Genomic DNA, 25,826 nt, shown 5'->3' on the forward strand with positions numbered 1-25,826 from the left:
CAGAGGAGGGCGCGGGTCTAGAAAGAGAACTTTATTCGGGATGAAAATAGAGTGCGCGACCCCGCTGCCCCGCGCGGCCCTGGTGCAGAGCCCCCCCACCCCGCCCCGGCTCACGGGACCCGGAGGAGCCCAGGATGACGGGGGCCAAGCCCTGGCGCCCCCCGCGCCCCCCTAGGCGTCCCCGTTCTCCAGGCGGCCCAGCTGCTCCTCCAGGCGGCCGATGCGCTCGTCCTGCTCCTTGACCAGGACCCGCAGCGCCCGCAGCTCCCGCAGCACCTCCTCCAGCTTCCCGGCCTCCTGCGGGGGCACCCACCGTGGGGGCTGCTGGATGGGGGGCTGCATGGGGGACCACCGCCCGCCCCGCCCTCCCCTCCCGGGTGGTGGGGTCCAGGGAGGCTCTCCACCCACCCCCCCCGCCCACCCTCTGGGCCACCTACCCCGGCTCCAGAGAGGCTGCTGGCGGCCTGGGCCGCGCCGGGCGTCCCCGCGGGCCGGCTGTCCGACAGCACGTTGCGCCGGCTGACCTTCAGGTCCCGCTGCTTGCTGGGCACGTAGGCCCCCCGCAGGGAGATGAGGACGGGGTCCGCGTCCTGCCCGCTCACCCACTCGTCCGCCTCCAGGGCCGCCTCGGGCCCCGCCGTGTCTGGGTACAGGTCGTCCTGGAAGAGGTCGGACTGGGGGGCGGGGGGATCAGTGGGGGCGAGGGGGCCCTGGGGAGCCCCCTCTGCAAGCCTGGCCTCCTGAAAGGTCAAGCCTGGCCTCTCACTTCCTGGGGGACTGCCAGTAACCCCACCCCCCGGGGACAGCCTGGAACCCCGTCTGTGGCCATGGGCTGGGCGCCCAGGGAAGGCAGGTGGCACCTCATTTGTGGCTTGGCTCCCCGGGCCGTGCCTGGCACACGGCAGCCACTGGCGGGCACAGCTGCAGGGCCCAGGCCCCCCACGAGCCCACAACAGCCACCCTCCCGGCGCCCTCCCAGAAGACCGCGGGGCGCCCAGAGGCGCTTCCCCCCCCCCCCCCCCGCTGCCCGCCGCCTGGCAGGGCCCTCACCTTCCTGGGCACGGTCATGACAATGGGCTCGCACTTGCGCTCATGCAGCTTGTAGAACCTGGCAGGCAGAGAGGGAGGGCGGGCACGGCTGCTGGCGGGGCCGGGCTGGCAGGGACCCCACACCCGCCCGCCCGGCCCCGCCCTGGGACCCCCTTACCGGGCGATCTCGCACTTGCTGACCTCCAGGCCGCGCTTGGGCATGCTGCCCATGCCCCGCTGCGGCTCCCTGCTGGTGAACGTGTTCAGGAAGTGGATGTAGGGGGGCTCCTCGGTGATCTCGAAGTAGCGGATGCTGGAGTCGCCCTGCGGGCGGGCGGGGGCAGGGGTCAGCCCGCGGCCCTGCGCCCACGCCCACCCGCCCAGCCGGCCCGAGCCCACCTAGCCCACCTTGCCACAGACGTAGACCACGTTGGTGTCGGGGTCGTAGAAGGGCAGCAGGGCCCCGTTGCTCGAGTCCAGCTCCTGCAGCGCCATGGGCTCCCCTGGGTTTCGCTGGACACGAAGGGTGGCGGTCAGGCCCCGCCCCCCCACCTGCCCATGGGCTTTCTCCCACACTGAGGCCTTCCTCTGCCCACGGCTCCTCCTGGCCGCCCTCAGCCCTCCAGGGGCCTCCCTTCCCAGCCTATTCCAAACTCCTATTTCCAGGCCACTGAGTCTCAGAAGTCCATATAGACGCAAGGAGCAGGGCGATGGAGCACTTCAAGGGAAGGCCTGGCAGGCTCCTTGGAAGAGGAGGCCTTAAAGGGCAGCCACGTGGGGACAGACAAATGAAGGCAGAGCCTCTCCACTGGCACCGTGTGGGCAGAGATGGGCGGACACAGCCGTACAGCACATGTCCGACCTGGGCAAGGCCTGCGTTCATCAGCAACCAAACACCGAGTGGGCCACGGCTCCTTCAGCCGGGGGAGGTGGCCGGAGGGAGTCTGGGCAGTGAGCAGGAGGGGGGCAGGCGCAGGGCTGAGGGGGACACACCCATCCTCACCGGGTCCCACAGCGCCAGCTGCCGCTCGCTCATGCGGCTGAAGCCGGTGGTGAACACTTTGCCGTCGGCCAGGAAGATGGCCCGCATGGGCCGGGAGCCCTCGTGAGCATTCTCCAGCTCCTGGGGGGGACAGAGAGGTCAGAGCCAGTCACACAGCAGTCCCCTCCCGCCGCCCGGCAGTGCCAGCGCCAGGCCACACACCGTCACCACCGTGCCGCGGCGGGGGTCGATGATTCGGACGCTCCTGTCCCTGCAGGCCGTGCAGAAGAGGCTGCCGTTGCGGTTCCAGCTGACATTGTAGATGAGGTCGGGGTGCAGGCTGTCCAGGCGGTACAGCTCCTCCGCCGTGCCCACGTTCCAGATGAGCACCATGTTGTCACAGCCTGGGGGGTGGGGGGAGGCGTACCCGCTCAGGCCCCGCAGCCCGGGTGGCCGCGGCCCGGGGACCACCCGCTGGGCGGGGCAGGGCCCTGCACACCTGCGCTGAGCAGGACGTTGTGGGCGGTCGGGTGCCAGGTGATGATGCCCACTCGCTTGGTGTGGCCCTCCAGCACCACCACGGGCTCCGTGAGCGGGGACACCAGCCCGTTCTCGGGGATCTGCCATACCTGCGGGGGAGGCCGAGTTGCCCCCTGAGGCCAGGCTGGGCCGTCGTCCTTTTTGGCTTTGGGGCCACACACAGCAATGCTCAGGGGTTACTCCCACTAGGGCTCGGGGGACCCTCTGGGGTGCCAGGGATTGAACTCAGGTCTGCTGTGTGTCTCGCCCTCCCCACCGGATTACTGGCCTGGTCCCCAGGTGGGGCCTTGATAGTGGCGAGCCTGATGCCCGCTGTGGCCCACTGCCCACCGCCCTGGTGACCTCCCGCCTCACCATGACGGTGCAGTCCTCGGAGCCGCTAGCGATGACTTCGTCATTATGGGGGCACCAGTCGATGTCCAGGACGGGTCCCCTGTGGCCACACACGGTCGGGTAGGCCTTGTCAATGCGGCCCGTCTGTGGGGAGGGGCGGGGGGTCAGAGAGGACCAAGGTCCCGATCTCACCCGCTGGCCACCTCCTCTCCGGCCTCCCAGGGACCAGCCTGGGCCAGCACTTCCGGCCATAAACGTGGGTTAGAACGTGGATCTGGGCAGTTGCTGCCTACAAGCAGGGGTGGCTGTGTGACTAAAGAATACAAAGTACACACTCAGGTGTGGCCGGCCGTGCCCCACCTTACTCAAGGGGAGCACCAGGAAGGCGCCCCCGCCACTGGCCTCCACGATCACAGCCAGGAACTTGGGGTTGACGGCACAGAAGGTGCTGTCCCAGGTGACACGAGACACTCGGATGTCCTCATAGCACTGGTCATTCTTCACCGGCTGCCCGAACACGTGCCGAAATTTGCTCTGTCGGACCACTTTGCGGAAGGACATGTCTGTGGGGTGCAGGGGTGAGGTCAGCCTTGGGGGCCAGTGTTTGGTCCACCTGGCCCCATTTCCCCCAGTTACGGGGTCACAACACAGCCCTTTCTGAGCTAAGGAACTTAAGGGAGCCGTGCATGGACCCCCACAGGGACTGTGGAGTCCAGGGGCTTTGCAGGAGCCCCACCCCCTTGTCCCAAGGATGTGTGTGTGTGTTTGTGTTGGGGGTGGTGATGTTCTGGGGCGCCGCGGCCAGAGCAAGCTGACCCCTCAGTGAGATCTGGGGCAGCTCCCAGCAGGCTCCTTCCCGCACTGAGCATGGAGGCCGGTGATGGGGAGGACACGGAGAAGCCGGGGACAGCCTCTGCGGCAGCGGCTAGGCCCCAGCTCTGCGGTGCAGGCACGCAGGGAGCTGCACGGGGTCCCAGGCCCGGCCGTGGGGCTGGCAGGGCTGGGCACGGGCCGGAGCGCCCATCGGAGCCTGCAGAGAACCCCGGCGCGGCCTGGCAAGGTCGAGAGCTCAATGTCCAGAGACCTCGGCCCAAGAGGGGCGAGGCTGGGTGGCCACGGAATGATGCGACGCCCGGGAAGGTAAGGGCTCCGGGCCCTGCGGCCAGCCCCCAGCCCCCTTAGGCCCCGCCCCGCCCCCGCCCCGGTCCCGCCGCGCTCACCGGGGGTGCGGGGGGCGCCGGGGGCTGCGGCACCAGCCTCTGGCGGCTCCGGATCCGGCCTCTGGGAAGCAGGAAGCGAGAATCAGGAAGTGACAGAGGAGCCGAGCGGGGGGGCGGGGCGGGGGCCCGCGGGGGCGGGGCGAGGTCACGCGCGAGGGGGCGTGGCGTGGGCTCGAGGGGTGGGGCGTGGGCGAGAAGAGCGGGGCGAGGTCGAGCTTGGCCGCGCGAGGGGGCGGGGAAGGGGCGTGGCCGCCCGGGGCGGGGACGGGGGCGGGGCCTCGAGGGGCGGGGCGAATCCTCAAGCAGCGCCTGGAGCGAGGCGCGAGGCGGAGCGCCCGGGACATCCACACCCATCCCCAGCACAGGGACTGATGCACGCGTGGGCTGCGGCCCAGGGGCCTCAGGCGGCCGCAGACCCGCGCCCTTTCTGCATCCTGCCTGCCATCGCGGCGAGCCCAGGAGGTGCCAGGAGCCGGGAGTCTGGCACTCCCTGCCCTTCCAGTCCGTGCGCCCAATGCGCATTCCAAGGTCCCGTAGCCCACCTCCCACTGCAGACTACAGCGTCGATTTGCTACCACGAACTCTTCGGAAGTTACAAAGGTGCGAGATCTCCGTTCTCTTGCAACTAAAGCAGCGGGATGTGGGGATCTGCGGAGGTACTCCACACCCTCCTCTCCCAGACGCATGGCCCCTGGCTGCTGACCTCTCATTAAAAATAGAAATGGGGAAGTGGAGGGGGTTGGGGCAGGGAGATAACTCAGCATCAGGGGCGGATGCCAGACCGAGTTCAAACCCAGGCATTGGGGGTGGCCGTGGGAGTTGTCCTGGTGTTACTGTGGTAGCCCCCAGCACCCCTCAAAGCAGTACACCTTTGCGGCCTGAACAGTGGATCAAAACATCAGATCATGGGGCTGGAGAGATAGCACAGCGGGGAGGGTGTTTGCCTTGCACGTGGCCGACCCGGGTTCAATCCCCATCATCCCATAGGGTCCCCCGAGCACCGCCAGGAGTAATTCCTGAGTGCAGAGCCAGGAGTAACCCCTGTGCATCACCAGGTGTGACCCCCGCCTCCCAAAAAAGGAAAAAAAAATCAGGTCAGGTCCTGTTTGCCAAATACCACTGAAACTGGACGCCCTCAAGCTCGGATTCTGCTGGGAGTTCCCCAAATATGGAAATGGGGACACGCCCAGAAAAGTTCTTTTATTTCCATCTCTTCCCCCAGAGTGCCTGACCACTCCCTCGGGAGCCCAGACTGACACCCCTGGGCCACTCCTGCCTGGAGGGTCACACACAGTGGGGGGTGTCGTCCTCGGTCCCTCCAGGAGCATCTGTGGCCCTGGGTGACCATGGGGTGCGGGGCAGGGCCGCCTCCTAGAAAGAGCAGAGGAGAGGCCGTAATACAGCGGGTCGGGCTCTTGCCTTGCACACGGCCCACCCAGGTTTGACCCCCTACAGTCCCGACTGCCAGGAGTGGTTCCTGAGTGCAGAGCGAGGAGTAAGCCCTGAGCACCGCTGGGTGTGGCCCCCAAACAAACAAAAATAGCTGGCAGAGTAGCCTGGTGGCGGGTACCCCCATGTGGCTGAGGACACATGTGGGGAGGTGCTGCCCAGGGCCACCCCACAGAATCTAATTTCCACCAGCTGGGCTCAGAGTCCCTTAAACAGGGGGGCAGATGTGGTGGGGATGGGGAAGAGAAAATGCACCTCAAAACCTCCCTCCCGGGGCTGGAGTGATAGCATAGCGGGTAGGGCGTTTGCCTTGCACGCGGCCGACCCGGGTTCAAATCCCAGCATCCCATATGGTCCCCTGAGCATCGCCAGGAGTAATTCCTGAGTGCAGAGCCAGGAGTAACCCCTGTGCATCGCCAGGTGTGACCCAAAAACCAAAAATAAATAAATAAATAAATAAATAAAACAAAACCTCCCTCCCTGCTGTTCTCCAGGGCAAGGAGGGGCTCGACACGCAAAGCCCAAACCGGGTCCCCTGCCGGGGCCTCCCCTTGTCCCACGGCCGCGCTGGCAGGGGTGCTGCTGGTCCCTGCTCACCCGTCAGCCTCCCTACGCGGATGCCCCTGAATATACTCCCTCTGCCTGCCCCAGAGGACCCCCGGCCCCCGGCCCCCGGGAGCCCTCCCTGGCGGCCCTCCTGTGGACACATTTGCACCATTTCCTCTTCATCTTTTCCAGCGTCAGGGATCAAAGCCAGGGCCTCACACACACATGGCAAGTGCCCCGCCCCAGCCCCGCCGTGCTTGGGCACGGCTTGATGCGCGTGGTGCGAGTGTGGCTCATGGGCTTCCTGGCTGTCTGCCCCCACCACGGTCTTTGCCAGCTGGGCTTCCCCTGGTACGGCCGGCACCGAGAACTTGCCCTGAGCAGCCCAGAGTCAAGCGACTTGTGTGGACAATGAACGAGCCGCAGCCCTGAATCCAGGTGGGAAATGTTCATGTTCACAACTCTCAGAGTCAGGCGCCTGTGAGCGGAGTCGAGGGCTGCCTCTCACCTGGGGAAGGGGTGCAGGGGAGGGATGTCGGGGTGGGGGGTCATCCCTTCCTGCCCTTTGACCTTGGTTCACATGCTTCCTCCCACAGAAAGGGCACCCGAACTCCTCTTTATCCCACAAAACCCTTCGTGGCCTGACTCCCCTTCCTGGACAGCAGTGGTCTATTAGAGGGGATCTCAGAGCAGATACTGAGGCAGGATCTGCCCCAGACCTCAAGGCGGGTGGCTGGCTCTGAGGCTGGACTCCGGGTCTGCTCTCCCTGATGAGGAGGCTTTGGGAATCCTGTTTGGGAGAAGTATGCCCGAATGGGACATCAGTGAGCCCCTGCCTGGGGCAGGGGGCGTGAAGGCCTCTTTGGGGATGAGACGCAGGGTGGGGGCTCCCCGGGGTGCCTGCTGACTGGATCAAATGACTTGCTAAGAATCAGTGAGCACCGAGTGCCAGGCAGGGATCCAGGCCCCCTTCGTGGGGATTCGGCTCTTGGGGCTGCATGAACGGGGACCACCCAGTGGCTTCCCAGGGCGGAGGGGAGAGTGCAGGCTGGTGGGAACTTCGTCATCCGTGATGGTCGGGGAAGGGCGTGAGGAGGGGAGCTGGGGCCACCTTTAGCACTTCCTTGTTTTTTCTGCAGAGGCAGATTGGGGGCGACAGGCTGCTGCTGTCCCTAGATGTGGTGACCTCCAGAAGGCCCTTCCCGGGGCCCCTGCTCCCCCAAGCTGTTTCTGCCCTTGGCCTGGATGCTGGCGGGCAGACAGGGGGCACGGAAGCTGCAGCCCCCGCAAGGTGCACGGGGAGCCGGGGACGCTGAGACCTTAAGTGGTGCTGACCTTGAAGTGACCTGGAGCCCCCCAAAATCCATTCCGGGGTGCAGCTGGTTGCTGCCCATCTGTGCCCCACCTCGCTTGCCCAGGAGGGAGCGTTATGGGTGCCAGGCTGTTGCTGGCGCTCCACCCCCTCCACTCCAGCCCTTACCCTGGCAGAGGGTCACCCCAATTCTGCACAGTCTCCAGATCTGGGCCCGAGTCCGGGCTTGGCCACTCTCACCCTTGCCCCGTCGCCTTGCTCGGGGACTTCCTGCCCTGTTGGGGGTGAGGAACTGAAAGCGGGGAGGGGAAGCTGGGCTGAGGAGTCCCCCCTCAGCCTCTGCACCCCCAGGAGAGGGGATGGGCTGGAGAAGGTGTGGACAAACGTGGGGGCCCTTCAAGCCCCCTCCCCTCCTCCTCCTGCATGACCGAGGCTAAGGGGTCGCTGTCCGTGGGTCTGTGGGAGGCCTGGGGTCTGTCGGGGAGCAGGGTGGGACCCATAGGCATCACCCATAGCTTGGCATTAGGGCGGCTCCGCCTCCACCCCCACATCCTGCGTTCCTGGGGACTTGCTGTGCCCCCTCTCTGCTGGACAGTTCCTGTTTCCACTTGCTTATGCTCTGCCCGCCGCTCTGGCCTCTCCGCACCTCACGTGGGCCCAGCGCCTGGGGCCGCCTCTGGGGGTCCCCTGCCCAGGCCTTGGCCCTCAGACGCAGCAGGCGTTGCTTCTGGGGCGGGGGCGAGGGCTGTTTCCTCACAGGGGCTGGGGGCTGGGCTGGCCTGTGGCTGCCCTGTGGGATCTGGGCCCTGGACCTCACATTTCACCTTGGGCTGGGCCACAGGGCTCGGTGGGGGCTGGACCGCGGGGTCTGACTCTGGCTGGGTCGGGAGGGTCCCTGGGGGCTCGGGACTCTCCTCGGGCTGGGGGTTAAGCTGTGGCTGCGTGATAAGGCTCAGTGAGGGCTGACCTGCAGGATCTGGCTGTGCCTGGGTTGTGGGGGTCACCTGTTCCTGGGTCATTGGGGTCACCTGTGCCTGGGTCACTGGGGTCACCTGTGCCTGGGTCAGTGGGGTCACCTGTGCCTGGGTCATGGGAATCACCTGTGCCTGGATCATTGGGGTCACCTGTTCCTGGGTCATTGGGGTCATCTGTGCCTGGGTCATTGGGGTCACCTGTTCCTGGGTCAGTGGGGTCACCTGTGCCTGGGTCAGTGGGGTCACCTGTGCCTGGGTCAGTGGGGTCACCTGTTCCTGGGTCATTTGGGTCACCTGTGCCTGGGTCATTGGGGTCACCTGTGCCTGGGTCATGGGGGTCACCTGTGCCTGGGTCATGGGGGTCACCTGTGCCTGGGTCGTGCGGGTCACCTGTGCCTGGGTCAGTGGGGTCACCTGTGCCTGGGTCAGTGGGGTCACCTGTTCCTGGGTCATTTGGGTCACCTGTGCCTGGGTCATTGGGGTCACCTGTGCCTGGGTCATGGGGGTCACCTGTGCCTGGGTCATGGGGGTCACCTGTGCCTGGGTCGTGCGGGTCACCTGTGCCTGGGTCGTGGGGTTCGCCTGTGCCTGGGTCGTGGGGCTCGCCGGTGTCTGGGCAGGGGGATTCACCGGTGGCTGGGCCGGGGGGTTCCTGTGTGGCCGGGCCTCCGGGGGAGTCTGGCTGGCGTGCGCCCCGTTCTGGGGCTCGGCGGGCAGGACGCTGCCCGGCTGCTCCTCGCAGAGCGCGGCGGCGAAGGAGGCCAGCAGGGCGTGGAGCAGGGCGCGCAGGTCGGCGCTGGCCAGGAGGCAGAGGAAGGGGCTGAGGCAGCTGCTGAGCAGGACCAGGTAGTCGGAGTAGACCAGCGCCTCCCACAGCAGGTAGCCGGGGTACAGGTCGCACAGGAAGGCCAGGTAGAGCAGCTGGGCCAGCTGGTAGGGCAGCCGCAGCAGCACGTAGGCCGACAGCACGGTCTTGGCCACGCGCGCGAAGCCGCGGCGGGCGGGCGGCGGGGGCGGGCGGCGGCCGCAGCAGCGGGGCCGGCAGGCGGCGGCCTGTGTGAGCACGTGGCTGCCGAGCAGCAGGAGGAAGGGCAGGAAGCCCCCCAGGACCTCAAAGGCCCGCAGCGGCAGCTCCTCGCTGTCCCAGAAGTCCAGGCAGATGACCAGGTCGTACCACCAGACGGCGGCCTCGGGGAACACCAGCCAGGGCACGCTGAAGAGGGTGGCCAGCACCCAAACGCCGGAGCAGACCCAGAGCGGCAGGCGGGCCGGGCGGCGCTCTGGGTACCAGCGCGGGCACAGCGCCAGCAGGCAGCGGTCCAGGCTGAGGGCCGCCAGCAGGAAGAGGCCCGAGGAGTAGGACACGCCCCACAGGAAGTAGTAGAAGCGACAGGCGGCCGTGCCCAGCGGCCAGTGGCCCCCGTGCTGGATCTCCAGGATCTGGAAGGCGGCCGCCGCCAGGAACAGGAAGTCGGAGAGGGCCAGGCTGAGCATGAGGAGCGCCAGCCGTGTGCCCGCGCCCTGCCGCGCCTGCGAGCCCGCCAGCCACGCCATCAGCCCATTGGCCGGCAGCCCCAGGAGCAGCAAGGCCACCAGGAAGACGGTGTCCCAGCTGCCCTGGGGATAGTAGTCCTCGTCATCCAGCTCCATGCGGGGCCCGTGGCCAGGGACGCCCAGGCTGGCTTCCATGGCCGAGCTCCTTGGGGGGCCCCGGGTGGGTACCTGTGAGTCAGTGAGGGCGTGAGTGACGGAATAGGGGACGGGCGCCGGGTTTGTCACCGTGACCCCGAGCGGTCGGCATCATTTTGGCCGCTACTCAGCCTCCGTAGGGACCTTGACAGTCGCCTCTCCAAGTCCGCTTACAGGTGAGGGGTAGATGAAGCTAATTCCAAAGCCTCTGCCATGTGGAATCTCGGGGCGTCCAGGGGCTTTCAAATACACATTTTTGGGGGGTTAGGGGGTGAAACCACCTTTGGGGTGCTCAGGGGACCCTGCAGTGAGGGACTGAACGGGAGCCGGGAGGAGCAGCATGCAGTCAACACATTAACCCCTCAACTATCTCTCTGACCCCCTGACAGATTTTTTTGTGGGGTGCAACACCCGGCAGTGCTCAGGGCTTACTCCTGGCTCTGTGCTCAGGTATCACTCCTCGTGGACTTTGGGGACCATATGGGGTGCCGGGGATCAAACCTGGGTTGGCTGTGTGCAAGGCAAATGCCTTACCCACTGTATGATTACTCTGGCCCCAAGACCAATTTTTAAAAACTGAACCCTCAGGGCTGGAGAGATGGTCTAGCAGGTGGGACACTTGAACCGCCTCGTCCCCTGAGCCCCACCAGGAATAATCCCTGTGTACAGACAGAGCCAAAAATATGCCCTGAGCACCAGCAGGTGTGGCCCCAAACCTCCAAGATTATAATTTCATGTATGAGGCCCCTGGGTTCAATCCCGCATACAATATATCTTCCCCGCCCCTCAAAATTTATGGACTAGAAATAGTCCAGGGGTGAAATACTTGCCTTGTCCATAGCCGAGCCCAGTTCAGTCCCCAGAGCTGTATACGGTGCCTTGAATACTGTCTGGAGTCAGCCCTAAGGGCCAAGCGTGACCCTCAAAAACCAAAACAAACAAACAAATAAACCTTAAAATGGGGGCTGGAGCAATAGCACAGCGGGTAGGGCGTTTGCCTTGCATGCGGCCGACCCGGGTTCCATTCCCAGCATCTCATATGGTCCCCCGAGCACCGCCAGGGGTGATTCCTGAGTGCAGAGCCAGGAAGAAACCCCTGTGCATCGCCGGGTGTGACCCAAAAAGAAACAAACAAACAAAAAACCTTAAAATGTTTTTTAAGGGCTGGAGAGATAGGACAGGGCGTTTGCCTCACACACAGCCGACCTAAATTCAATCGCTGGCATCCCATATGGTCCCCAGTACTGCGGGGAGTAAGCCCTGAGCATCGTTGGGTGTGACCCAAAAATAAAGCCCTCCCCCCAAAAAAATAGTTTTAAATTTTTTTTTCTCCTTTAGGGGGCCAGAGCGATAGTCCAGCAGGTAGGGCATTTGCCTTGCATATGTCCAACCGGGTTCTGTGGCCGGCATCCCCTATGATCGCCTGAGCACCGCCAGGAGTGAGCCCCGAGCATCCCTGGCCTCAACACAAACAAAAAAACTTTTTTCCCTTCAAAAAAACCAAAACTTTTGCCTCTGAAGTGCAAAGGGGTCCTGGACTAAAGCAGGTGAAGCACCGCGAGGTCCCAGGGTCCCAGCCACAAGCCACATGGTCAGTTCTCCTCACGTCACTGATGTCAAACAGGGGAGAGCTGCAGGGTCCCGGGGGCCACCAGGACGCTCAGGAACCCGGCTGGCCAGAGCGAGGGGTTCACCCTGCAGCCGCCGGGCCACCTGCCCCCACCCCCTGACTTGGCCCTCTTGTCCCCTGAAGCCACTAAACAGATAAAAGGCTCCACCCGCCTCCGAGATGGGAGTGGCCAGCTGGGAGGCCCCTGCCCCCACCTGTACCCTGAGTGGACGGGGGTGCCCCTCGGAACTTGGCACTTGGGGGCTCGACCAGATGCCCGGGCAAGGCTGGTCCTGCAGCGGCCCTTGGCCAGTGGCCGCCCACGCCAGGCTCCGCCCACCTCTGTACCTCCCGCCCCTGTGTTGGAGGTCCCGGGGCTCCTGGCCCCACGGCAGAGGCCGGTCTTACCTGGGAGGCTCAGGAGAGGGCCTGAGGCCTGGTGGTCACGCAGCGGCCGCGAGGCCCATATCCGGTCTGCCTGTCCGACGGTCCAGCAGCGCAGAGGCGGCCGCTCGAAACCCGAGCTGCAGGCCATCTATCATTCATGGGCGGCTCGCTGGGAAACCCTAACCCGGCCCGGCGCGGCCAAGTGACCAGCCCGAACCTTCACTGACCCCCGCAGGGCTGGACGACCAAATCCTCTCCCCCCTGGAAGCCTCTTGCTCAGGGCGGGTCTGGGGTCTCCCTTCTCTGGCATTGCCCCCTCACTTGGCATTTGGAACCCCTGGCACCAGCCTCCCTTCCTCAGCTGAGCCCTGCCCTCTCCCCCCCACCCCACCAACCCCGGCCTTCTCCTGCCCAGCCGCCTCCTGGCTTTAGCTGGGCTGAACCTCAACACCCGTGTCTGGGCCAGAACCAGAGTCCAGAAGGCATTTGCCTTCACACGGCCCACCCTGGTTCTGTTCCTTTAGGGCTATCCCTTAGGGCCCCCTGGACACTGCCAGGAGTGATTCCTGAGGAACCCCTGAGCGTCACCAGTGTGACCCAAAAGGCAAAACAAGACAAAACTTGAAGCAAAAATCAACACCCACGTTTGGCGCGGCAGCCGCTGCGGCCGGAGGGCGGGGGGCTCACAGCCGAGCCGGAGCCGACTCAGGGCGGCTGCACCCAGGAAGGGGTGACGCTGGGCCCGCTCACCTGGGGCTGGATTAGGGGCAGGGCCGCCTGCCTCGGGGACCCTAATCCTCTGCCGGGCCCCAGCGTCAGGACGGGGACGTCTAAGCCTCTTTGTGGGTCCCGAGGGCTGGGGGGCCGCGCGCTGCTCCTCTCTTCCCATGGCCACCCAGCAGGCCGGGGGGCCCCAGGGCTCAGCCCCCTCCCCCCAGAAGTCTCCCGCAGGGGGGGTGGCTCCCCAGAGTGGTGCCGAGGAGCCGCTCGGGACCCGGAAGAGAAGCCAGAGGGTGAAGGGGCTGCAGGAGGGGGCCGGGCTGGGCGCGGACGGCCCTGGGGTGCAGACGCCCGGTCGGCAGGTGGAGGCCTCCGGGGCCAGCAAGAAGCCCCTGGGGACAGAGGGGCAGGGGGTGGTGCCTCGGCGCCCCCACCGCCACCAGCCCGGCCTCCAGCAGGACTCTGCCCAGAAGGCCTACGGGCCCCTGCTCCACCGCCTCTTCGGGAAGGTCAGCGGGGGGCACAGGGCTGGGGGCGCCTCTGGGCGGCCGGGCAGGGCTGCTGTGGCTTGGGGAGCAGGAACTGGGCCGAGACGGGATTCAAACCCCCGCTCCCTGCTCCTGAGGCAGGGGTTTGGGTCTGCCCACACCCAGGGGCTGTGTCAGGAGGAATGGCCGGGTCCTGGCAGGCCCCGGGGTCACGCTGGCCTCTGTCCCTGCAGGACCGAGAGCTGGGCCCCCAGGAGCTGGCCGGTGAGTGGCAGCAGCAGTGGCGGCGGGTGGGGGTGTCCCGGCGCGGGGCCCCGGGGCTCACTCCGTCCCGCAGAGTTGCAGGCGGCCTTCGAGGAGTTTGACACTGACCGGGACGGCTACATCGGCTACCGGGAGCTGGGCGCCTGCATGCGGACGCTGGGCTACATGCCCACCGAGATGGAGCTGCTGGAGGTCTCCCAGCACGTCAAGATGCGCAGTCAGTGCCCGCCCAGAGGGTGGGAGAGTGGGCGGGGCCCTGGGGAGCGGTGGGGGGCAGCCTCAAGGTCTGGGACAGGGGCCAGGGAGTACGAGGTGCAGAGCGATTGCCTTGCACATGGCTGACCTGGGTTCCACCCCCAGCACCTCACAGGGTCCCCCCGAGCACTGCCGGGAGGGATCCCTGAGCATAGAGTCAGGCGTAAGCCCCGAGCACTGCTGAGTGTTCCCCAAACTAAAGCAAAAACAGAACAGTCCAGGGGCTGGAGCAATAGCACAGCGAGTAGGGTGTTTGCCTTGCACGTGGCCGACCCGGGTTTGATCTGCAGCATCTCATATGGTCCCCGGAGCACTGCCAGGAGTCAGTCCTGAGTGCAGAGCCAGGAGTAACCCCTGTGCATCGCCGGGTGTGACCCAAAAAGGAAGAAAAAGAAGACTCTTGTCTTTCACTCAGGCAGCCCCAGTTTGTTCCTTAGTCCCACAGGGCATGCTCCGGACACCATGGGGGTGGCCTGGGCAATGTCCAGCACTGTAGGGCCCGAGTGACCCCATTGCCACAGGCCCTTGCATTCATCTGCCGGCCTTGTGGGTTGAGAATAGCCAGAAGTGGCTCCAGGCTCCTGAGCACTATTTGAGAGCAGCTGCAGGGGAAGGGGGGGGGACCTGGAACTCCGGACAGGGGACCTGTCCTGGTGCGTGTGTGCCCAGGCTGAGACACGTCTGCCCTTCACCCTTCCCAGCAACCTGACCAAGCACCGCTGATGCTGGTGAGCTGGTGGCAGCTGGTCTGGGCGCCTGGCCACCTGGTGCTGACGAGAAGCTAATGGGTCCCCAGCCCTGCCCCTTTTCCCTCCCCGGTCCCCGTGTCTGCTGCCTCTTTAAGGTTCCCACAGATCCTGGGTTATGTCGTTTTGTCAGGGATTACTCCTGAGTGCTTGGGGGACCATATAGGATGTTGGGGATCAAATCCCAGGTTGGCCGCGTGGATGGCAAGTGCTTTACCCGCTGTGCTATGTTCCAGGACACATTTTGACTTTTTTTTTTTTTTTTGGGTCACACCCGGCGATGCAGAGGTGTTGCTCCTGGCTCTGCACTCAGGAATTACTCCTGGCAGTGCTCAGGGGACCATATGGGATGCTGGGAATCGAACCTGGGTCGGCTGCGTGCAAGGCAAACGCCCTATCCGCTGTGCTATTGCTCCAGCCCCCATTTTGACATTTTGAATTCTGCTTTCTTTGCCCCAAATCCGTTACCTGACCATGGTAGTTTTTGTAAGTGCTCACCCCTTAGAACTGAGGGACCACACCAGAAGGCTACTCCTGGGGTCTTCAGTGCCAACTATTGGGGGATGGGGTCTCAACCAGCAGATGCCGGGGATCAAGCCTGGGGCCTCCTACGTGCTAGGCATATGTTCTCCCTTTGAGTCACAGCTGCATCCCTCACTCCAGCACTTGAAGGCCATGATCTCCAGCCCCAGGAGCCCCCCAAGAGGCCCCTGCTCCCCATCCTAGGAAGAGGAAGGACTTGCAGGGCACCCCAGACCTTGCACCCAGGTGGCAGAGCTGGGTTGGAACCTGGTCTCTGCTCCAGTTTTGGGTGCTACCCTGGAGGACCCCCACCCCATCAGAGAAGGGCTTCTCTCTGTGCTTCCTGCTGGACATGGAGAAGGGGGGTCCAGCCTGAATGGAAAGCCAGGGAGGGGCTGGCCTCTAATACCCCTCTTGGGGTCCCAGCCCTCCATGTGATGCTGCCTGTGTCTGCAGTGGGGGGCCGTGTGGACCTGGAGGAGTTCGTGGAGCTGATGAGCCCGAAGCTGAGGGAGGAGACAGCACATATGTTGGGGGTGCGGGAGCTGCGGAGCGCCTTCCGAGAGGTTTGGGGGCCAGTCTGGGGGTGCAGAGGGTGTGGGTAGTGTCCTGGTTTCCCACCTCAGCCTCTGGAGGCCCAGCACCGCAGGCCCCTGGTGCAGCGGGGGTCCTAGGGGAGGAGTGAGGAGGGGGAGACTCCCTGTTAGCGGGGAGCAAAGTGATCGGGGAAGTGCAGGTGGGGGCAGCTGGAGCGGACCTGCGGAAAGTGGGGTGGGAGGAGGCCCGTGCAGCTCTGGGTGGCCTCCTAGTTTGACAGGGACAGAGATGGACTCATCACCGTGGCTGAGCTGCGGCAAGCTGTGCCCGCTCTGCTGGGAGAGCCATTGGCAGGCCCTGAGCTGGATGAGATGCTGCAGGAGGTGGACCTCAACGGGGATGGCACGGTGGACTTCGACGGTGAGTCGCCTGTTGTGCTCCTCGCCTCTTACACCCACAGCTCCCAGGCTGAGCCCAAAGGCCCTGCCCAGACCCCGCCCCGCCCCGCCCACAGGCGCTTTTGCCCAGTCCCTCCCCTACGCGCACTGAAGCTCCGCCCCCGCCATTCCTTGACCGCCCACAGTCTCGCCAGGCCCCGCCCCCACGAAGCTCCGCCCACAGACGATCAGGCCCCGCCCGCCCCGCCACTGACTCGGGCCCCGCCCCCTCACTGCCCCGCCCACCCGTCTCTCCCACAGAGTTTGTGATGATGCTTTTCAGCCCCTGAGTCCCCAACACTTCTGGCGGGGACCCTGTTTCTGACCTGGGAGCCCGAACTTCTCCAGCGGGGGTTCCGGCTGAGCCTCCTCTCCAGGAGGACCCGAGGGGAAGCACCGGCGCTCTCTGCGGGTCATAGTCTGCCCTGGTCCAGCCTCAGCGCCCCGCCCCCCCCAGAGAATAGCAGGGGTTAGGGAAAGGCGGAGGGGGGTCCCAGGCACCAAGCAGGGCAATCATAACGGGCTGGTGGGGAGGGAACTGGGAGCTGCAGTCCGGGAGATTAGAGGTGGGGGGCCCAGGCCCTTCCAGCGACCACAGAGGCTGAGGAGCAGGGTGGGGGGTGGGGGGGACCCAAATAGGAACGTCCACTGGCCAAACTGAGCAAGGGTCCAGGCTCCAACTGTTCAGGGCCTGGAGGGCAAGAAGGCCACCCCCGGATCCCCAAAAGTCAGGACCACGGTCACCCAGTCACTCTCCACGGTGTGAAATGCTGAAGAGACGGGCTAAGAAGGGGCGCGTTTTCCACTCAGACCTGCCACTTCAGAAGATCATTTATGACAGTTTCCAGTCACACAGGAAACACTTCAGCCTGTGAGAGTCCTCGAGGCTGCAGGCAGAACCGGCCTCAGAGAGTCATTCTGGAATAGTCCCAAGGACCCCAAATCAACTCAAACAAAAAGCTGCAGGGGGCCGGAGCGATAGCACAGCGGGTAGGGCGTTTGCCTTGCATGCGGCCGACCCGGGTTCGATCCCCGGCATCCCATATGGTCCCCCAAGCACTGCCAGGAGTAATTCCTGAGTGCAAAGCCAGGAGTAACCCCTGAGCATTGCTGGGTGTGACCCAAAAAGAAAAAAAAAAAAAAAAGCTGCAGAGAGAAAACAGACTGCAGTCACACGATAGTATGTACAGAGAACAGGAGGATTTCTTTTTTGTTTTTGGACAGGTGAGGCTCTGGGGCACCCAAGCATCACCCACGTGAGCCCTATTTCGAGAAAATAAACTGAAAAAGAAAGTAATAACTGCAAACACCATTTTTGGTTTTGACCCCAATATTTTCATTATCAAACAGCTTTTAAAAGGGATTGAAGAGCTAGTACAGTGGGTAGGGTATCTGCCTTGCCCACAGCCGACCTGGGTTTAATCCCTAGTATCCCATACGGTCCCCTGAGCCTTCTAGGAATGAGTGACTCCTGAGCACACAGCTAGGAGTAAGCCATGAGTACTGCTGGGTGTAGCCCAAGAAACAAAATGCTCACACACACACACACACACACACACACACACACACACACACGAAGTGGGGGGCTCAGAAAGACAGCCCAGGAGGTAAGGCACTTGTCTCACATATGGCCAACACCAGCTCTAATGTCCGGCTCTGCGCCAACTATGCTCCCCAAAATAAATAAAAACTGAAAGAAAAATAAACAGGGGCCGGGGAGATAGTACAGCAGAGAGGGCATTCGCCGCACACAAGGCCAACCTGGGTCCAATCCCCACTGCCCCTTGTGGTCCCTCGAGCCCCGCCAAGAGTGACCCAGGGTCAGAGCCAGGAGGAAGCCCACACAGCCAGGTGTGGCCCAGACCGCTCACCCCAAGTATCTGAGTGGGTTTCCTGTGAGAGAGAGGCTCAGCGTTCGAGAAGGCCTGAACACAGAAATTTGTCTCCCCAAGGATGAGTGCTGGGGTGGGGGCGTCTAGTTCCACTCCCCGGTGCCAGGGATGGGCCGGGGTGTGTGAGCACTGGACTCTGCATTCCAAGTGGCAGGCTGGAGACAGGAACAGGAAAGGGGACAAGGAGCCCAAAGCACTTACGGCCCATTAAGCAGAGCTTTCCCCCCTCACCTGACTGCGGAGGATAAAGGAAAATAAAAGAGAGAGAAAAGTGTCCACCACAGAGGCAGGCTGGTGGGGGAGGGAAGCTGGGGACATCGGTGGCGGGAAACATGCACTGGAGAAGGGGTGGGTGCTGGAGCACTGTAGGACCGACCCCAATCACGAACAACTTTGTGACTGTCCATCTCACGGTGATTCAATTACCTTTTTTTTTTTTTGCTTTTTTGGGTCACACCTGGCGATGCACAGGGGGTCACTCCTGGCTCTGCACTCAGGAATTACCCCTGGCGGTGCTCAGGGGACCATATGGGATGCTGGGAGTCGACCCTGGGTCGGCCGCGTGCAAGGCAAACGCCCTCCCCGTTGTGCTATCGCTCCAGCCCCTCAATTAAATTATCTTAAAAATAAATAATTTTTTTTTTAAAAAGAAATCATCTTTACTTGGGGGCTGGGCGACAAGGTTAACTAAAGATCCAACTGGATGTGTGAGCTGCAGGCACAGCTGAGAAAGAAAGGGCGAGGGGAAACGGAGTCAGGAAGGACACGGCAGGTTCTGAATCTGCTGTGCGTGTTGGTTTGTTTTTCGGGGAGCGGCACACCCAGCAGTGCCAGGGCTTACTCCTGGCTCTGTGACCACTCCTGACGGGGCTCGGGGTGCCAGGGATTGAACACAGACAGGCCATGTGCAAGGCAAAGACCCTGCCCTCTACCACGCTGGCTGTGTGTGTTTTGGGTGTTGGGGTAGGACCTGGTTGTACTTCAGGGTTACTTCTAGCTTCGCGCTCAGGGTTCACTCCTGGTGGTGCCAAGGATCAAGCCGGGATCTGCCGAGAGCAGAGCTAGTGTCCTGCCCACGGAGCCGTCTCCCCAGCCTTCACCTGGCTTGTTTGCGGGCCACACCAGCTGTGCTCAGGGCTGACCCCCGCCTCTATGCCCAGGAATCATTCCTGGCAGTGGTCAGAGGTCAAATGGCATGCGAGGGTTTGAAGGACCTCAAACATTTACACAGAGGGCTAAGGCCACGTCCACTCATGGTGGCACCTTGAATGACAGTGGGCAGAGGTGCCCATCCTCTCAGCCACGGGGAGAGATGGGCACCCCCACCCCCATGTTCCCAGCAAGTGAGCAATGAGCCCAGGACCCGCTGTCTGGTGAGGGCCTGATTTCAGCCTCTCTGACATCATTTCCTGCTCCCCGAGGCTGTGAGACTCCGATTAATTCTGAGACAACGTGTTTGTTTCTAGGGTTCTGTGGCTTTGCTCACCGTGGCTCTGTCACCCTGGCCCCGCGTCCCCAGACTCTGAGCACCAACTCCTCGCTAGTTCTGCGCCTCACCAGCCCTTGTCTCAACCATGGTCAGGGCTGGCTGCGCCGCCCCAAACGCCAGGGCCAGGCTGGAACCAGGACACCAGCCTCCCGGTGCCAGACCTTTGCCATCTCTGGGTGCCCTCAGCCAGGGCCACCGGTCCGGTGAACGGTGGGGGGCGGGTAAGTGGTCCTGGGGTGACTTCCAGTTCCTGCGGGAGAGTTTGTAGCCCACAGGAAGGAAACTGCAACCATCTCTTCTGGAAATAACGACCCCTTTATTAACATGAAAGACACCAATCCGCAGCCCCCAAGTGGGAATACGTTAAGGCACAGAGCAGGCACGAGGCGCTTTTCCCTGGCTCCAAGGCTGAGCCGTTGGGGTGGGGGTCTGCACCCCCGAACTTCCTGAGTAAAGTCCCGAGGGGACTGCGGGGTCTTGGGAGTATTTCCCTGAAGATGAGGGGACACGAGCGGGGGTTGGGGGCGGGGCTCACTTCCGACGGCTCAGCTCACTTCTCGAAGTAGGGCAGGTAGAAGAACTGGAAGCCCCGATGACCCCGGACACCGCAGTAGATGAAGATCACGTGGTAGACTGTGGGGCGGGGTCTGTCAGTACCATGACCACGCCCACACTCCAGACCACGCCCACGCCCGCCAGGCCACGCCCCCAGCGCACCTCCAGGGACCAGCAGCAGGAAGCCAGGCACGAAGAATATGGCACTGGAGACACCTGCGGGAGGGGGAGAGGGTCACCGCCGCCGGCCGGGTGGGGTCCTGCCGGGAGGGGACAGCTCCAGGGATGAGGGGGGGTCAAGGGGCGGGTAAGCACCTCCTCTGGACCTGGGGAGGCTCACCTGGGTTGGGGGCCACCTCCAGTCCCACGCCGATCAGGATCAACACTGCGTGGAGTGGCGAGGGTGAGGGCAGGGCTGGGCACCAGTCCAGCTCCCGTTAGGCCTGATGGTTCCCGCCCGCTGAGCAGAAGCTGCCCGGGCCAGACACCTCCCTCGGAAGCCCAGCTCAGCTGCCTCCCCGCTGTGGCCTGCGCGAACACCCCTGCCGAGGCCATGTCATTGCTTTTTTCTTGGTGGGGGGCGAGGGGGGATTTGGGCTACACCAGAGCATCAATCCTGGCAGGGCTTGGGGATTTGGGGATCCATCAAGCATCAAACCTGGGATGCCACGGATGGAACCTGGGCCGGCTGTGTTCAAGGCCACTTTCCCCATGGTATTATCCCAGGGGTGGTGCCAACAGCTGCCTGCGAGGCCAAATGACAGAAGTCAGGGACAGCTGGCTGCATGCTGGGGCTGCAGTGGGAGCCCCAGCGCCACCTGTGGGCTGGTGGAGGACCGGCCTCCCCGAGAAGAGCAGGCTGGGCACAGCCTCTATCCAGAGGCCCCTTGAACCCAACCCTGGATCTTTTCTGCTCTTTTGGGCCACCCCCCACCCCCATGGTGCTGGGGGCTACTCGTGTTCTGTGCTCGGGGGTTGAGCTATTTCTCCTGCCAGAGAACTTAGAATGAGGAGCCTGAGAATCTGAAGCATCAGCCTTGAGCACTTCCTGCTCTGGGCCTCAGCTGTCCTGTCTGAGCAATGGGGGTGGGAGAGAGGTTCCTGAAAGCTCACACTGCACAGGAGATGGCAACCAGTGCCTGGTGACCACTCGGTGGGTCAGCTTGGCAGGCTTACGGGCCACTGAGATGGGCCTATTCCCAAGCACCTGTTAGACACGGGATCCGGGGCTTGGCTTTACCTGCGCTGTGACAGCTGACCCGGGCCGGCCCACAGGCTGGAGAATCCGCATCACATGCAGAAGCCCCAGGTTCTGTCCCCAGCACCATATGGTTCCCTGGACACTACCGGAAGTGTTCAGCACTGCTGCGTGTGGCCCTCCAAAAAAACCCAAAAACTCCCCCAAATTCAAACAAAAAAGCAAAGAAGAAAGAATAAATGGTGACTGCTACTTGTGTCCCTGATTTTTTTTTTTTGGCTTTTTGGGTCACACCCAACGATGCACAGGGGTCACTCCTGGCTCTGCACTCAGGAATTACCCCTGGCCGTGCTCAGGGGACCATATGGGATGGGATGCTGGGAATCGAACCCAGGTCGGCTGCGTGCAAGGCAAACACCCTACCCACTGTGCTATTGCTCCAGCCCCCCTGTTTTTTTTTTTTTTTTCTAAGGCTAAGTTTTAACAAAGGGAACGGAAAACGGGAAAATAGCGGAGCCCTGAGCCTGCCCTCTCTGGGGCTGCTCACCTGGAGGGTGGGGGGCGGGGGTGACAGAGCCCGCAGGGAGGGTCCCCCGGGGTGGTGCCCGCAGACTCACCCAGGCCGAGCAGTAGCAGCAGGAAGGAGGCCAGCACGACGCGGTGGTTCTTCTGGACCAGGGGGTGCTGCACCCAGCTGATTGGCAGAGAGAAGCAGGGCTGTGAGGGGCGTGGGGGCGGGGCGCGGCCGGGCTGGGCGCGGGGGGGCTCACCTGCAGCAGGCCCTGTAGGAGCGCTGGGTGCTGGTGCTGAGTGTGCTGAAGGACCACTGGGAGCCGCGCACGGAGGCGGGGTCGGAGTCCCTGCAGGACAGGAGCCCCGTGAAGTGGCCAGGGGGCCAGGAGAGGGGGTGCGTGGGACAGAGGTGCAGCAGGTGGGGGCGGAGCAGGGCCTCGGTCTGGGGGGTCCCGGCAGGATGGGAGACCCCAAGAGGGGCGGGGGGGAAGGATTTGGGGCTGGAAGCGCAGAACAGTGAGGTCAGACCAGGTGGGGGGGTCGGGGGGGGCGATGTGCAATAAAGGGGGGTGAGCCTGGAGAAGGGGAGAGGGGGTCAGGTGCTGGGTCCAGACAGACAGGACAGGGCAGGGCGGGGAGACGGGGCAGGGGCAGGGTGAGTGGCGGGCTGGGTCCCCACCTGGCCCTGACCTGGTACTGGCTCCCGCATCCGGCTCTGGAGAGGCCTGGGCGCCATCTTCATCGTTCTCCAGGTTCTAATCCAGAACACAGGGCTCAGAGGGGTTAATCGGGCTCGGCCCGGCCCCGCACCCCTCTCCAGAGAGGAAAGTGGGGCCACACAGCTGCAGGCTGCGTCTCCACCCGCCCTCCCTGCAGAACAGGTTTGATGAATCACAGAAACCGAAACCCAGGTAGGAGGTGGGTGCTGGGGGCTTTGGGGGGCCAGGGTGAGGATCACGGAGTCTGTCGGGAGGGGGGCTGTCCCGGGCCCAGGAGCTATAACCAAGTGTGGGAACGAGCCGTGTTGGGGCGCGGTAAGGAGGTTCTGGATTGGGGATTTCCAGGAATCCAGTCCAGGGCTCCAAGAAAAGGATCCTACATTGGGGGAACTTCTTGGAGCCAAGCGTGGGCAAGGGTTCCGGAGCGGTTCTGGGGCTAGATTCAAGGGAGGTGGGGGTTTCAGAGAAGTGCATGTTCTAGTAGATTCTCCCCGGCCTGAGGCTCGGGTGGGGGTGCTCCTAAGCACGGGAGAGTCTGGCTCGCTACAGCGACCCAGCTCGGGGGTGAGGGCAAGCTGGGGGAGGGCGGGGGTGGGGGGCGAGCTCCGTGCCAGGCCTCTGGACTCTCAGTGGTGGCTCTCAGTGGCAGCTGGGGGCTGAAATCGGGGTGTGGGAAAGACGCGGGGTCGGGGGCCACGTCCAGAGTGGAAGGGGGTTCCTCGTTCGGCTGGATTCTCAGGTCCGGCCTGGAGCCCTGCCAGGTCGCGGGCAGGGGCGAGGTGGGCCGGGCCGTTCACCTGGTACCGCAGTCCGGACTGCTTTTCCTCGTCCGTCACTTCGAACCGGGCCCGGCGGTCGAAGTGCAGCGGCCCGAAGCGGGCGACCCCGCTGGACTCGGGCCCAGGACCCGCATCCTCCAGGGACAGGTCGAAGGCGTCATCGATGCTGAACTGGGGCCGGGCGGAGCTCATGGCCCGCTCAGGCGCCTAGCGCCGCCGCCATCCGCGCCGCCGGCCCCGCCCCGCGCAGGCCCCGCCCCCGAGATCCGGTCCCGCCCCCATCTGGCCCCGCCCCTGAGATCCGGTCCCGCCCCGCTCAGGCCCCGCCCCCGAGATCCGGTCCCGCCCCGCGCGGGCCCCGCCCCTCTCCTGTCCGGCCCGGGCTGCGGGACACGGAGCTGGATAATGGCGCGGTATCCGGGTTCTGACGGCGTTAGGTCTCGGGCGCCGCGCAGCGGCCGCATCGAGGACCGACAGCAAGTGGTGCGTTCGGGGGCCGCCCTGAGGTCCCAGACCCCTGGAGGGGCTCCTGCGCGCCCCCAGCTCTGCAGGAGAGGCTGAGGTCCTCCGCGAGCTGTTCCCCGCCGTGACCTCGCGCGGGAGGGTGCTCTCGCCGCTGTGCTGCTGTGCGGGATGCGGTCCGGAGCGTTTGTGTGGCTTCCACCCCTCCCCAGTTCCTCCCACCCCGCAGCCAAAGGGATCGTTCACGGGGTGGGGCGCCAGGGTGCGGGATGGAACCGGGTTCTCACAACTGGCAAGGCAGGCGCTCGCCCACTGGGTCTCATCCCACACTTCTAGAGTGATCTTTTTTCTTTTTAATTATTTTTTTTGTGCGAGCCCCGTGCTGGTGCCGGGGTGGGGTGGGGTTACGCCCTGCTGGGTGCTGGTGATCACTCGCCTGGGTGCTTGGGAGAAGGGACGGGTAAGAAGTCAGGACCGTGGGGCTGGAGCAATAGCACAGCGGGTAGGGCGTTTGCCTTGCACGCGGCCGACCTGGGTTCGATTCCCAGCATCCCATATGGTCCCCTGAGCACCGCCGGGGTAATTCCTGAGTGCAGAGCCAGGAGTGGACCCTGTGCATTGCCAGGTGTGACCCAGAAAAGAAAAAAAAAAAAAGAAGAAGTCAGGAACGTGGTTCAGGGTAAGGAATGTGGGTCTCCAGCATGTAATGCTCCCACTTAACCCTTTGAACTATCCCTGTGGCCCTATCGTGATTTTTGGGGGGCCAGTGGAGGTAACACTTGGCGGTGCTCAGGGCTTACTCCTGGTTCTGTGCTCAGAGATTACTCCTGGGTGCTTGGGGGACCATCTGGGATGCCGGGGATTGAACCCAGGTCGGTTGTGTGCAAGGCAAGCACCCTACTTCCTGTACTATGGCCCCAAGTGTGACCTTAGAAAACCTCCAGCGCAGCCTGAGAGATACAGCACATGCTTTGCATTCAGGACCCCCGGGTTCAGCCCCTGGTACGTAGCCCTGAGGCAAAGCATAGCTGAATCTTTCTTCTCGTTCTCTTCCAGTATGCAACTTTTAAAGCATGCAGCTCAAGAGCTCTGCTTAAATGCACTGCATCTTGGTTTCTGTTGTGGTCACCGAGAAAGCTCAGCCCTGGGCTGAAGTGCTGGAAGGTCCCTCTGGCCTGGGCCCTGCCCACTCTCTGCCCTCTGCAGCCCAGCAGTTAGTGGGCCAAGCCCTTTCTGCACTCAGTCTTTTCTTTCTTTTTTTTTTTTTTAATTTTTTTCATTAGTGAATCACCGTGAGGGTACAGTTACAGATTTACATATTTTCGTGCTTGTGTTTCGGTCATACAATGCTTGAGAACCCATCCCTTCACCAGTGCCCATTCTCCACCACCAGTGACCCCAGTATCCCTCCCACCCCCCCAATCCCATCTCCCCTGACCCCACTCTGCCTCTGTGGCAGGGCATTCCCTTTTGTTTGTTTGTTTTTTGTTTGTTTTTTTTTTGCTTTTTGGGTCACACCTAGCAATGCACAGGGGTCACTCTGGCTCATGCACTCAGGAATCACCCCTGCCGGTGCTCAGGGGACCATATGGGATGCTGGGATTTGAACCTGGGTCAGCTGAGTGCAAGGCAAACGCTCTACCCTCTGTGCTATCACTCCAGCCCCAGGGCATTCCCTTTTGTTCTCTCTCTCCTCTTGAGTGTTGTGGTTTGCAATAGGGGTATTGAGTGGCCATGGTGTTCAGTCTACCGTCTGCTTTCAGCTCACATCTCCCATCCCGAGCTGGCCCTCCCGCCACACCTCACTTGTTGTTCCCTTCTCTATCTGAGCTGCCTTTCCCCCCAGCATGTGATCCGCACTCAGTCTTTTCATGTGTTGCCTTTGCAGTTTGGAAACCACTTAACCCTTTTCCCACTGCCTCCTCTCCTCACCCAGGCCCTGCTCAAATGTCACTTCTCGGAGGAGCGCCTCTGAGTCTGGGAGGACCTGTGAGTAGCCCAGCGCCCGCCTGACCTCGCCCTACCCTGACGGTCTTAGCCCGCACCTTGTCTACGGCGCTCACGGCAGTATTTTTGCACAAAGTAGATGTCGAAGATTTGGGAAGAGGGGTGATAGCACACCGGGAGGGCGTTTGCCTTGCATCCGATCAACCCGGGTTCGATTTCCAGCATCCCATAAG

The 25,826-nt window shown here is 63.3% G+C and overlaps 4 protein-coding genes across 6 annotated transcripts; 1 reads left to right on the plus strand and 3 right to left on the minus strand.

Moving 5' to 3' along the window:
* Window positions 1-16: 16 nt before the first annotated feature.
* On the minus strand, window positions 17-4,222 carry CORO1B (coronin 1B). Its single transcript, XM_004618474.2, has 11 exons — window positions 4,105-4,222; window positions 3,245-3,447; window positions 2,906-3,028; window positions 2,511-2,640; window positions 2,234-2,415; window positions 2,033-2,152; window positions 1,438-1,542; window positions 1,208-1,353; window positions 1,051-1,108; window positions 438-674; window positions 17-297 (listed from the first exon to the last, which is right to left on the minus strand). Exons 2-11 carry the CDS (start codon window positions 3,443-3,445, stop codon window positions 172-174), a joined length of 1,428 nt encoding a protein of 475 aa, XP_004618531.1. The 5' UTR covers window positions 3,446-3,447; window positions 4,105-4,222; the 3' UTR covers window positions 17-171.
* CABP4 (calcium binding protein 4) lies at window positions 3,645-16,509 on the plus strand. Its single transcript, XM_055144041.1, has 6 exons — window positions 3,645-4,024; window positions 13,512-13,542; window positions 13,616-13,759; window positions 15,522-15,631; window positions 15,875-16,022; window positions 16,301-16,509. Exons 1-6 carry the CDS (start codon window positions 3,752-3,754, stop codon window positions 16,327-16,329), a joined length of 735 nt encoding a protein of 244 aa, XP_055000016.1. The 5' UTR covers window positions 3,645-3,751; the 3' UTR covers window positions 16,330-16,509.
* Window positions 8,059-10,074, minus strand: GPR152 (G protein-coupled receptor 152). Its single transcript, XM_004618560.2, has one exon. It carries the CDS (start codon window positions 10,072-10,074, stop codon window positions 8,059-8,061), a length of 2,016 nt encoding a protein of 671 aa, XP_004618617.2.
* A 3,032-nt stretch (window positions 16,510-19,541) lies between the features above and the next one.
* TMEM134 (transmembrane protein 134) lies at window positions 19,542-23,444 on the minus strand. Of its 3 annotated transcripts, none has more exons than XM_055144040.1 (7): window positions 23,203-23,342; window positions 22,366-22,441; window positions 21,944-22,033; window positions 21,791-21,857; window positions 20,316-20,517; window positions 20,138-20,191; window positions 19,542-20,053 (listed from the first exon to the last, which is right to left on the minus strand). In XM_055144040.1, the coding sequence occupies exons 2-7, from the start codon at window positions 22,426-22,428 to the stop codon at window positions 19,966-19,968; spliced, it is 564 nt and encodes a 187-aa protein (XP_055000015.1). In that variant the 5' UTR covers window positions 22,429-22,441; window positions 23,203-23,342; the 3' UTR covers window positions 19,542-19,965. The 3 variants fall into 3 exon arrangements, with proteins under 3 accessions (XP_055000015.1, XP_055000014.1, XP_004618532.1); XM_055144039.1 differs by having other exon boundaries at window positions 19,628-20,053; window positions 21,791-21,867; window positions 22,377-22,441; window positions 23,203-23,444; XM_004618475.2 differs by having other exon boundaries at window positions 19,641-20,053; window positions 20,316-20,360; window positions 21,791-21,867; window positions 22,377-22,441; window positions 23,203-23,444.
* Between the last annotated feature and the right edge of the window lie 2,382 nt (window positions 23,445-25,826).

Source organism: Sorex araneus, chromosome 6 (genome assembly GCF_027595985.1).
Source record: "Sorex araneus isolate mSorAra2 chromosome 6, mSorAra2.pri, whole genome shotgun sequence".
In the NCBI taxonomy this organism is placed as follows: Eukaryota; Metazoa; Chordata; class Mammalia; order Eulipotyphla; family Soricidae; genus Sorex; species Sorex araneus.

Bases quoted from the DNA above. Each gene is read 5' to 3' on its own strand.
- CORO1B (XM_004618474.2), bottom strand. From the start codon at position 3,445: ATGTCCTTCCGCAAAGTGGTCCGACAGAGCAAATTTCGGCACGTGTTC. The intron at 675-1,050 runs GTGAGGGCCCTG...CCCGCCCCCCAG, and splicing joins TCATGACCGTGCCCAGGAAG to TCCGACCTCTTCCAGGACGA. The intron at 298-437 runs GTAGGTGGCCCA...GTGCCCCCGCAG, and splicing joins GCAGCCTCTCTGGAGCCGGG to GAGGCCGGGAAGCTGGAGGA.
- CABP4 (XM_055144041.1), top strand. From the start codon at position 3,752: ATGGAGGCCGGTGATGGGGAGGACACGGAGAAGCCGGGGACAGCCTCT. The intron at 13,543-13,615 runs GTGAGTGGCAGC...TCCGTCCCGCAG, and splicing joins GGGCCCCCAGGAGCTGGCCG to AGTTGCAGGCGGCCTTCGAG. The intron at 15,632-15,874 runs GTTTGGGGGCCA...GTGGCCTCCTAG, and splicing joins TGCGGAGCGCCTTCCGAGAG to TTTGACAGGGACAGAGATGG.
- GPR152 (XM_004618560.2), bottom strand. From the start codon at position 10,074: ATGGAAGCCAGCCTGGGCGTCCCTGGCCACGGGCCCCGCATGGAGCTG.
- TMEM134 (XM_055144039.1), bottom strand. From the start codon at position 23,376: ATGAGCTCCGCCCGGCCCCAGTTCAGCATCGATGACGCCTTCGACCTG. The intron at 22,442-23,202 runs GTGAACGGCCCG...GTTCTGGATTAG, and splicing joins AGTCCGGACTGCGGTACCAG to AACCTGGAGAACGATGAAGA. The intron at 20,192-20,315 runs GTGAGCCTCCCC...CCCCTCCCGCAG, and splicing joins GGAGGTGGCCCCCAACCCAG to GTGTCTCCAGTGCCATATTC.